At 34.9% G+C, this 12,591-nt stretch overlaps 1 protein-coding gene across 1 annotated transcript in view; it reads right to left on the reverse strand.

Moving 5' to 3' along the window:
- RANBP17 (RAN binding protein 17) overlaps positions 1-12,591 on the reverse strand; it is a 344,793-nt gene that overhangs the window by 330,980 nt on the left and 1,222 nt on the right. The window contains exons 2-3 of the mRNA XM_044664454.1: positions 6,778-6,924; positions 3,722-3,812 (exon numbers count right to left, since the gene is read on the reverse strand). Coding sequence (XP_044520389.1) covers positions 3,722-3,812; positions 6,778-6,924 — 238 coding nt within the window. The remainder of the gene's footprint in view (positions 1-3,721; positions 3,813-6,777; positions 6,925-12,591) is intronic.

A 12,591-nucleotide genomic window follows, 5' to 3' on the forward strand; every position in this document is an offset into this window, starting at 1 on the left:
TGCACATGGCACATTCACAAAGATTGACCATGTTATAGGGCATAGAATCATTGCAAACAAATGCAAAAGAGCAGAAATAATAAATGTAACCTTCTCAGATCATAATGCAATAAAAATAATAATTAGTAAGGGCACTTGGACAGGAAAATCAAAAACTAATTGGAAATTAAATAATATGATTCTTCAAAACCAATTTGTCAAAGAAGGAATCATAGAAACAATCAACAATTTCATTAAAGAAAATGACAATGATGAGACATCCTACCAAACTCTGTGGGATGCAGCCAAGGCAGTACTCAGGGGGAAATTTATATCCTTGAGTGCATATATTAACAAATTAAGGAGGGCAGAGATCAATGAATTGGGCATGCAACTCAAAAAATTAGAAAGTGAGCAAATTAAAAATCCCCAGATGAAAACTAAATTAGAAATACTAAAAACCAAGGGAGAAATTAATAAAATCGAAAGTAAAAGAACTATTGAATTAATAAATAAGACTAGAAGCTGGTACTTTGAAAAAACAGATAAAATAGACAAAGTACTGGTCAATCTAATAAAAAAAAGGAAAGAAGAAAACCAAATTGATAGTATCAAAGATGAAAAGGGAGACCTCACCTCTAATGAAGGGGAAATTAAGGCAATCATTAAAAACTATTTTGCCCAATTATATGGCAATAAATATAACAATTTAGGAGATATGGACGAATATTTACAAAAATATAAACTGCCTAGACTAACAGCAGAAGAAATAGAATACCTAAATAATCCCATATCAGAAATAGAAATTGAACAAGCCATCAAAGAACTCCCTAAGAAAAAATCACCAGGGCCTGATGGATTCACAAGTGAATTCTATCAGACATTCAAAGAGCAACTAATCCCAATACTATACAAATTATTTTATATGATAAGCAAAGAAGGAGTCCTACCAAATTCCTTTTATGACACAAATATGGTACTGATTCCAAAGCCAGGGAGATCAAAAACAGAGAAAGAAAACTATAGACCAATCTCCCTAATGAACATAGATGCAAAAATCTTAAATAGAATACTAGCAAAAGGACTCCAGCAAGTGATCAAGAGGATCAACCACCATGATCAGGTGGGATTTATACCAGGTATGCAAGGTTGGTTCAACATTAGGAAAACCATCCACATAATTGACCATATCAACAGTCTGACAAACAAAAATCACATGATTATCTCAATAGATGCTGAAAAAGCCTTTGACAAAATACAGCATCCATTCCTATTGAAAACACTGAAAAGTATAGGAATAGAAGGACCTTTCCTAAAAATAATAAACAGTATATACCTAAAACCATCAACAAACATCATATGCAATGGGGATAAATTAGAAGCCTTCCCAATAAGATCAGGAGTGAAAGAAACAAGGATGCCCATTATCACCTCTATTATTTAACATTGTACTAGAAACACTAGCAGTTGCAATTAGAGAAGAAAAAGAAATTGAAGGTATCAAAGTGGGCAAGGAGGAAACTAAGCTATCACTCTTTGCAGATGATATGATGGTCTACTTAAAAAATCCTAGAGAATCAACTAAGAAGCTTGTAGAAATAATCAACAACTTTAGCAAAGTTGCAGGATACAAAATAAATGCACATAAATCATCAGCATTTCTATACATCTCCAACACACTAGAGCAGCAAGAAGTAGAAAGAGAAACACCATTTAAAATCACCCTAGACAATATAAAATACTTAGGAATCTACCTACCAAAACAAACACAGCAATTATATGAAAACAACTACAAAACACTTTCCAAACAAATAAAACTGGAGTTAAACAATTGGAAAGCCATTGATTGCTCATGGGTAGGTCGAGCTAACATAATAAAAATGACAATTCTATCCAAATTAATTTACCTATTTAGCGCCATACCTATCAAGCTACCAAAAAACTTCTTTACTGAATTAGAAAAAACTATAACAAATTTCATTTGGAATAACAAAAGATCAAGAATATCAAGGGAAATAATGAAAAAAATTGTGAAGGAAGGTAGCCTAGAAGTACCAGATATTAAACTATACTATAAAGCAGCAGTCATCAAAACAATATGGTATTGGCTAAGAGACAGAGAGGAGGATCAATGGAACAGACTTGGGATAAATGACATCAGCAAGACAGTGTATGATAAACCCAAAGAGCCCAACTTTTGGGACATGAATCCACTATTTGACAAAAACTGCTGGGAAATTTGGAAAACAATATGGGAGAGATTAGGTCTAGATCAACATCTCACACCCTACACCAAGATAAATTCAGAATGGGTGAACGACTTGAATATAAAGAGGGAAACTATAAACAAGTTAAGTGAACACAGAATAGTATACTTGTCAGATCTCTGGGAAAGGAAAGACTTTAAAACCCAGCAAGAGTTAGAGAAAATCACAAAATGTAAATTAAATGGTTTTGATTATATTAAACTAAAAAGTTTTTGTACAAACAAAAACAATGTAGTCAAAATCAGAAGGGAAACAACAAATTGGGAAAAAATCTTTATAACGAAAAACTCTGACAGGGGTCTAATTACTCAAATATACAAGGAGTTAAAGCAATTGTATAAAAAATCAAGCCATTCCCCAATTGATAAATGGGCAAGAGACATGAATAGGCAATTTTCAGGTAAAGAAATCAAAAGTATCAATAAGCACATGAGAAAGTGTTCCAAATCTCTAATAATTAGAGAAATGCAAATCAAAACAACTCTGAGGTATCACCTCACACCTAGCAGATTGGCTAAAATGAAAGAAGGGGAGAGTAATGAATGCTGGAGGGGATGTGGCAAAATTGGGACATTAATGCATTGCTGGTGGAGCTGTGAACTGATCCAGCCATTCTGGCTGGCAATTTGGAACCATGCTCAAAGGGCTATAAAAGACTGCCTGCCCTTTGATCCAGCCATACCATTGCTGGGTTTGTACCCCAAAGAGATCATAGATAAACAGACTTGTATGAAAATATTTATAGCTGCGCTTTTTGTGGTGGCAACAAATTGGAAAAGGAGGGTATGTCCTTCAATTGGGGAATGGCTGAACAAACTGTGGTATATGCGGGTGATGGAATACTATTGTGCTAAAAGGAATAATAAACTGGAGGAGTTCCAGGCGAACTGGAGAGACCTCCGGGAACAGATGCAGAGCGAAAGGAGCAGAGCCAGAAGGACACTGTACACAGAGACTGATATACTGTGGTAAAATCGAATGTAATGGACCTCTGTACCAGCATCAATACAATGACCCAGGACAATTCCGAGGGATTTATGGTAAAGATGCTACCCACATTCAGAGGAAGGACTGCAGGAGAGGAAACATATAAGAAAAACAACTGCTTGGGTCGGGGTGGACGTGATTGAGGGTGTGGACTCGAAACTACCACACCAATGCAACTACCAACAATTTGGAAATTGGTCTTGATCAAGGACACATGACAAAACTAGTGGAAATGCGCATCGGCCATGGGTGGGGGGAGTGCTGGGGGGGGGGGTGAAGGGGATAAGAGGAGTATGAATCAGGTAACCATGTTAAAAATGTATATTAATAAATGTTAAAAATAAAATAAAATAAAAAAAAAGTCAAGAACCAAAAGATTTTAAAATAGTGTCAGGAACACATAACACATTTCTAACTTTAGCAAAATATTTACAAGAAATTGGTCTTTTTATAATGCTATTTCATAAAAAGCACAATAAAGTACTTACGGATATCTATTCTTTGTTCAATTGGTAGAGGAACTGCTCTGGTGACAAGTTTTGAAAGGCATGTTGCTGCAAGTAGCTGAGAATAGGATGACTGTAAAAAAATTATTTTTGCATTTTTAATTAACTTTCCACTAAGCAAATGAAAGAACAAAGCAAATTATATGTTCCAAATCCTAATGATATAGAATATCATTTTTTCCCTTTTTACTCTGGTTATTCAAACAAAATTTAATCTTGGAAAAAAAAGGATATAGTGATCATCAAATGTCTAAGAGAGAAAAGTGGTAAAATATACCACCTCAAATAATTATAAGGAATCAAATAAATTAATTACTGAATCAGAGAATACTAGAGCTAGAAAATATGAAGACAAAGAAAGAGGCAGTGACTCATCCAAGGTCATAGAGCTGATCAGCAGAGAAGCAAGAATAACCAAGTTTTTATGATTCAAAAATTAATCTGTCAGAACAAGAGCAAGTTTTTTAATCCATTTATAATGAATGAGCCTATATTGAGTCCCTACTTTGGGATTTAAAATTTATGACCTGAAGTTACTTAATCTCTCTAAATCTTCTTTCTTCTCTGTAAAATGAGAACAATAATACTTTAAGCACCTATATATCACAAGTTTGTTATGCAGATCAAATGAGATAGTCTCTTTTTTAAACTAAAATAAAGGGTTTTTTTTGAAAACTATGAAAAGAGTATATAAAAAGTCAAGAATTATTATTAAATAATTTGCTACTAAACAAAAATGTGTTTTCATTTTAAGGGATCTTTTCAGAATTCTCCATTTTAACATTATACTTACTACAGGTATATTTTCATCAAATGATTTACACTTCAGATAAACTCAAGTCTTTAGCATCAAAACAGTTACATATAGATCTTATGGACCTAATTCTCAAGGATTTCCTGTAGATGGCTGAATTTAGTTGAACAGCTTCTAGTAAAGCTTTAAAACCATAGTAAATAAAATGACTAAACCCACATTGCTACCCTTACCCATCCAAGCCCTACATATCCTTAGTCCTCACCTTATATAGGAACTTGTCTGCTGCATTTGACACTGTTGATCATCCTTTCCCTCTGGATGTTTTCTTCTCTGATTTTTCATGACACAATTTTCTCCTAGGTATTCTCCTACCTTCATCTCCTTTGCTGATGATACATCACCTATAGTACATCTCCTAACTGGGAGGATTCCCTTAGGCTAGATAGTGTCCTCTCTCTACATGATATTTCTTGGTGGTCTTTTAGTCTCCCATCAATTACATTATAATCTCTGAGATGATTTAAAGACATATATTTCTGCTTCCTGAGTTTCAGTCCCAAGTGACCAATTGCCTATTGGACATTTCAAACAAGATATCCCAGGGATATCTCAAATTCATTTTTCCAAAACTGAATTATCTTTTCTCCCTAAACTACCTCTCTTCCACACTTTCCTATTTCTGTAGAAAGCAACACCATCTTTACAGTCATCCAGGCTCTAGACCTTGGCATTATCCACAATTCTCCATTTTCCCTCTCTTTGTAGATCCAGTCTTTCCATTTCTACCTTCACAACTAACTACTCTCTCCACTCATAGAGCTATCACCTTACTTTAAGCCCTCATCCCCTCTCACCTAGATTATTCTCAGATTGCCTTTTGGTCTCCTTTCCTCAAATCTTCACTACTCTAGTTCATCCTACACACAGCTACCAAGATAATTCTCCTCAAATATACATCTGGCCAAGTTTATCTGCATGGTTTAGGGACAATTTTCTTATTCTACTGGTCAACATAATGCATAGTGTAATATCCAAGTGTATTTTCTCATTCTTTATTATGTTTGATTACATTTCTTGGCCTTCAATCATTTTAGGTTAATATAGCAGTCACATAACTGTGGCCATGAAAGACTAAGATGAAGCCAGCCATGTAAAAAAGGTTGTTTGTACTGTGGAGCAGCATCCTTCCTGGGTATGGGGACCCTAGCAGATATACTATTTACCATCACTTAAAAATTTTATTTTGGAAATTGTCTGTTTTACTCAGAACTCCTTCCTCAAATTTGAGCATTATTTATTACTGTTTCTGCTTTATTGTTTAACTATTCTTTTAATATTTTAAGTAGTTAATAGTAAGTTGGATTCCTCTTCCAGAAAAAAATTCAGATTGTCATTCGCCTTTCTAATAAAGGGTAGGCATCATAACCCTTCCAGCTCTTGATCTATGACATTAAGACCTTAAGTGCTGTTATAATTAGATTAAGTCTACACTGCCCATCTTTAGATTTAATCACCAAAGGTGAGAGCACCTTCCAATTCTGGAAGGTCCTAACCCACCTGTGCTAGAGTGAGTAAAGAATCAGAATCAACGGACCACCCCCTACGCTTTCTATGAGAAAGCGTCTATTGTGATTGGACACACAGGCTAGGGGAAGGCACTGGAAGTGACACATACATGACCGCTATAAAAGAGGGAGTTGAGTGAGTGAGGCATCTGGTTTGGTGAAGGGGGCTTGAGGGAGCTTTGCTGGTGTGTGACCCAGACTGTTCCACGTGGTGAGTTTAAAGACTGAATCTTCCTGAACTTCTATTAAGAAACTTCCCTTTATAGACTCTGTGAATGAAGTTTGCTCCATTTTAACCCTCTGCTGAGGGTTAAGATCTACCTGGACTAATCAGTGGGATAGATTCTTATCTCTGTACTTCCTCTCTCTCTTCTTATGTAAATAAATTTCCATAAAAGTCAATTTTGATTTGAGATTATTTTTAATTGAGGATTGATAATAGTTCAATCCTCTGGTGACCATCTTTAATATACTGAACCCATAAAACCTCTTTTTCACACTTACAGTGTCTGAATTCAGCCACATTCTCACTCAAATTCTTCCCTTAGATTTTGCTAGATCCTTCCATTCTCACTCAAGAATTCTATGGTAACACATTAAGGGTTATTATTACCTATCATTTCTGTGTTATCTGTAGTTTGAATCTATTATAACTTTTAATTAGCAGTAGACAAATTTTTTAAATGAGCTCATTCATAGAAATAAAATATACTTACTGTTCCTTGTTCTAATAAAAGCTGACACTTGCTGAGACAATCTGGACTGTCAATAAGTTCCAGTAGTGCTTTCTCAGCCTGTATTCGTTGTGAAAGATCAGTCCCTATGTATAGCTGATTACATAATGTTTCCAGTTCATTCAAACTCTGAAGAAAAAAAGAAAATGTTCAAATAGACTGTTTACTTTTAATATTCATTAAACTGTTAATAAAATCATATGAATGTAGTGATGACAAACACGCAATGGGAAAATCAAGATATCTCTAATTCATATTATCTTTCAAATTTTTAGTACTTCAGTATGTTCTGCTATAGAAGAATCATCACCATCATCACCCCACTGGTATTAGAATACTGAACTTATTAAAAGAAATTTGACAAGAGTCCTAGATTTATAGCTAGAAGGGAATTCAGAGGTCATCTAATCCAACCCATCACTTTTCAGATGAAGAAACTGACATATTTTGAAGAAACGGACATATTTATTTCGCTTATAAAATCAACTTATCTGAATCAAGAGAGTACAGGAATACAGTTTGAAATAGGTAGATTCTGCTAAAGTAGCTTCAAGTTGGAATAGGCTGACTCCAACATATAGTTAGCTTGGCTAAATTTAGAAAGATGCAAGGTTAGTTGTAAGCTAGAGTCAGTCATTTCAGTCACAACAACTTATAAAGACCATTTACTTAACTCATATAAGTTGTGAACTATGATGATGAAGTATCCACACACACAAAAATATCATAAACTCATTGAAATATTACAAAGCTTAATAAGAACTGAGGCAAAACAAGGGCAAATGAACTGCTTTCTTGCCAAGGCAAACCTCAGAAGTAATTTTTCTTACCTAATGTTTTGGTGGGGACTTAAAATGAATAAGTGACATTAAGGAATCACTTATTGTTAACCAAATGAAACATGCTGTAGTCCCCAAATGGTTCAAAACCATTTGGATAGGATAAAATATGACTGTAGGCAGCATTTTAAACAGGCACTAAGAAACATAAAATAGGAGCCAAAAGCTCCATTAACTTAATAGGATAAGAGAAAGTCCCCAACAATATCAGCTGACATGCTGCTTTTTTTTTTCTTTATTGACTGATCAAATTTGAATGACTTAGTTCTGATCTGACTGGTCAAAATTGGTTGACAAGACTTGAGGCCATAAAATTACATTTTTCCAAACCAAATTTAAATCATTAACTAAAGGAATGTAGAGAGGGAAAAAAAGGAAAAGATGTTCTAAATTTGTTTCTTTCAAGAGTCAAGGAGAAATTTATACAACATTAAGACAAAAGGGAGGAATAAAATGATACTCTCTCATTGTAGTAGTAACAATTTGATACACATGTGGTATACTAAATAAAACTGCTTAGAGAAGAGAACTGGCTAGGATAGAGGGATATCTAAAAGAACAAAACAAATGAAAACCACCAAAGATTTAAAAAGTAAGGTTTAAACAACCTTAGAAAATATTTACTAAAATCTATCTATAAAAGTGATCAGTACAGGGTAAAGAAAAAAGCCACCAGACTCAAAATTCAGTTATTATCTACATACAGATAACAAACAAATCCATTTGCCCATCCTTATCTTACTCACTTGTTTTAGTCCTGTGCCCACCCTGCCTATCTTGAATCTGGTGTCCTCCCAACATGGTATATAGTAAAAAAGCACTGGCTCTGGAGTCAGAGAGTCTGGGTACAAATTCACCTTTGAGGCTTAAGCTTTTTCAGCAAAAAAATGTTGTGAAGGTGGAAAAGGTAATTATTTGGTTGCTGAATACTTCTATAAGGTGAAGGAGAATGAGAAGTCTAGGATAATAATGCCAAGGAAACAGACTTCAGAGTCTGGAAGGATGGTAGCACCTTTTAACAGAAGTAGAAAAATCTGGAAGAAGAAAGGGTGGGGGGAAGGATGGCTAATCAATTAAGTTTTAGACATGTTAAGATTAAGATGTCTCCAGGACTTCTGACTTGAAATTTCCTATAGGCAATTGGAGATGTGGAGCTGAAGTTCAGGGAAGGAACAGGTATCAGAGATTAGATAGATAGACATTCAGACAGACATATTTGTGAACCATTTGCATAGAGCTGATAGGAAAACCCATGGGAGCTGATAAAGTGCCTGAGAGAGCAGAGAAAAAGAAAGGGGCTTAGGAGAAAATTCCGGGTAGTACTCATAATTAGGAACTACAATACTGAATAGTTTTGCAGATTATTTTATCTTCTTTCCTCTCCCCACCAAAATATAATTTGTTATATGGATTGGCTGTCTGGGAAGCGATATGAGAAAGACTCGAAGAAATTAAGCCCAATCCTCCCAAGTTCTGAACTCTGGGACCACGTGGAACAAGTTCAATTCGACACACACATATTAAGTACCTAGCATGTATAAGGTGCAGGCCTAGATGCTAGGGTTACAAAGACAAAAAAGAAAAAATATTTCCTCAAGAAATTTACTCTCAATGTTGTATACATTGTGGCATAAACAAATGTAATAGACTTCTCTACTAGCAACAATGCAATGATCCACTACAATTCTGAGGGACTTATGAGAAAGAATGCTATCCACATCTGGAGAAAGAACTGTGGGAGTAAAATCACAGAAGAAAAATATATGATTGATCACATGGTTTAATGGGGATATGATTGGGGATGTTGATTTTAAATGATCACCTTACTACAAATATTAATAATATGGAAATAAGTTTTGAACAATGATATATGTAAAACCCAGTGGAACTGCTCATTGGCTACAAGAGGGGGATGAGAGGAGGGGAGGAAAAGAATATGAACATGTAACCATGGAAAAATATTCTAAATTAATTACTCAATTAAAAAATAAAAAATAAAATAACTACAAAAAAGAGTAACAAAAAAAGAAATTTACTCTCTCTTCAAATGACAACCATTTAAAAACTGGTAGGCCACCATCATGTTCTCCTACTCTCCCCATTTTTTTAAACCCTTACCTTCCATCTTAGATTCAATACTGTGTATTGATTAGCAATAAGGGCTAAGCAACAGGGGTTAAGTGACTTGCCCAGGGTCACACAGTTGGGAGGTGTCTGAGGCCAGATTTGAACCTAGGACCTCCCATCTCTAGGCTTGGCTCTCAATCCACTGAGTCACTCAGCTGCCCCCCATTCCTTCTTTTTTTTCCCAAGGTTAAATATCAGCATTTTTTCTCAACCAATTCCTATATGGCATTATTTTCAAAGAATAGCCCCTATACTCAAGACCCTGTGTTAGGTTCCAGAGGAGATACAAAGAAAAATCAGTCTTTTTCCTCAAGAAATATACATTTTAAGTATATGTATGTATGTATATATATATATATATACACACACACACACACACACACACACACATACACATTTTAAGAATATATACATACATATATACCTATACATACATACACACATAAGACTGCTATAGAATGTGATAAATGCTAAAATACGAATACAAAATATATAAAATTAGAATTTGTGAAGGAATATAGTAAAAACTTAAAAAATGTTTGCTGACTGATATCCAACTGAGGGGAACCTGGGAAGGCTTTATGGGGAATGTGGGGTTTATGCTGCTGCCTTGATAGGTCAGGAATAGGTTATATAGGGCTTTAAAAACTTGTCAAAAGGGTTTATATTTTATTTTAGAGGCAACAGGAAGCCTCAGGATTAAGTCATGAATAGAATGGTAAATACTGCTGTGCTAGGTTGAAACCTCAATATGTTTTAATAGCTGGAGGTAAAAGAAATGGAAAGTGGGATTAGAAAAAACAGATTACTGAATTACAGAATGGGAAGGGATTCAGAGGACATAAAATTTAAACTGTACCTGAAAAGGAATCTCCTCTATGACATATATGATAAATGGTCATTCAGCTTTAATGAAATGGGAACATACTCCTTGCTAAAACAGCCTATTCTGCTTTTGGATTAGTGTCAGTAAACCTAACAGCAAGCCCAAATCTGATTCTATGCAACATCTACCATTGCTCTTCTTCCCCAAAGAAATAGGCCAAATTTAAATCCCTTTTCCCCCATGATATCTCTTCAAGTACTTGAAGACAATTATCAAATCTGCCCTCTGCCTGCAAGTCTTCTCTTTTACAGATTAAACATCTCCAGTTCAAGGTATGATCTCAAGGCCTTTCATCATTCTGGTCATCTTCTTCTAGATAATCTCCAGTTTATCAACATTCTCCCTAAAACATGTTACTCAAAAATCATCCTATACTCTAGTTTCCTTAATGAAGTCTCCTCCCTACTTCTAGAATTACCTTTCCATTTTTTTTTTTGTTTGTTTTGGTTGTGACTTGTCATTACATAGAGAGGGAAAATTCTCCCATCAGCAAACTCCTCTGAAATTTTCAGTTTTGCAGTTCCCTGAGGGTATTGAGAGATTTAGTGACTTGCCCTAAATCAAAAACGTAGGGTTAGACAGTACTTAAAACTAAATCTTCTAATTCCTTGATACTAATAACTTGAATTATTATACCACACTACTCTCAGGGCACTAACTGTGACCCTCTTAATACAGCCTAAGACCACATTACCTATTTTAACTGTCACATCACTATTGGCTCATATAGAGATTATAATTGATTAAAATCTCCAGATTTTTTTTCAGATGTCTAAATACTTCTACCTCATCTTGTCCTTAGAAAGTTGATTTTTAAAACTCATGTAAGATTGTATATTTGTCCCTTTAAAATTTTAATCTTAGATTTGGCCCAGTGCTCTAGCTGGTTGAGATATGTGCTGCCCAAGTTCAAATTCTGGGTCAAACATTTGGTATATGCCTTTGGCAAATCATAGCATTTTTAAGAATTATTCTCTACATCTCTGAGATGGGAATAAACATCCCTCATAAGGTTGTTTTGTACAAAGTACTTTTGAAAGTGCTATGTAAGTGTAACCCTTATTTTGATCCTCTTATCCCACATCTCAAGTCAGTCTTCACCCAAAACCAAATTCCAAGTCTCATACTAAACCCTGTCAAAATCACAAGGCATTTTTTCACCTTTAGGACTCCCAATTTGATAATACTTATTTATTCCACCATTTCCTTACCTTCTGTTTCACCCACCCCCAGTGAAGCTACTTTGACCTCAATGATGACTCAAATTTAGCCCTTCTGAATTTACTTAGACTATTATTGCCTTCTTTGTTTCATCAGTCTCCTTATCTTCCATGTTAAGTGCTCTTACAACCACTCTTGACTCCCCAACCTTCTGTGGAGTCTCAATTCTGGATCAGTATAATATCTAGTAGTACTTTACTTCAGTGGTGACTGGTAAAAAAAAAAAAGACAAAACATAAGAACCTATTCTGCTTCAAATTTATCCAGTATGAATTTGATGCTGTCTGGACTATTTTTTAAGTAATGAGGGTCTCGTGTAGGAAAGTGTCATGATCAAAACTATGCTTTAGAAAAATTAATAGGGTAGTTTTTGCTGGATGACCGTAGATCAGTTAGGAACCTGTTGCTATATTTCAAGAAAAGTTAATAAGGTCTTTAACTAAGATGGTAGCAGTGATAATGGTCAGGATGGGAGGGATGACAGAAATATTCTCCCTAAGGTAGAATATAGAGGAATTGAAAACTGACTGAATAAGTGGAATCAAAGGATGGGTAGGAACTGAAGATGCCTCCCTAGGTTCTGAGCTTGGGTGACTGAGAACATGATGTCATTGACAGAGCAGGGAAGTCTAAAAGTAAAAAAAAAAAAAAAAAAAAAAGATGTTGAGTTTGGTTTTTGACATACTGAGTTTAGAAGTGTTGATGAGACAGGCATATGCATAT

This window comes from Gracilinanus agilis, chromosome 2, assembly GCF_016433145.1.
Source record: "Gracilinanus agilis isolate LMUSP501 chromosome 2, AgileGrace, whole genome shotgun sequence".
In the NCBI taxonomy this organism is placed as follows: Eukaryota; Metazoa; Chordata; class Mammalia; order Didelphimorphia; family Didelphidae; genus Gracilinanus; species Gracilinanus agilis.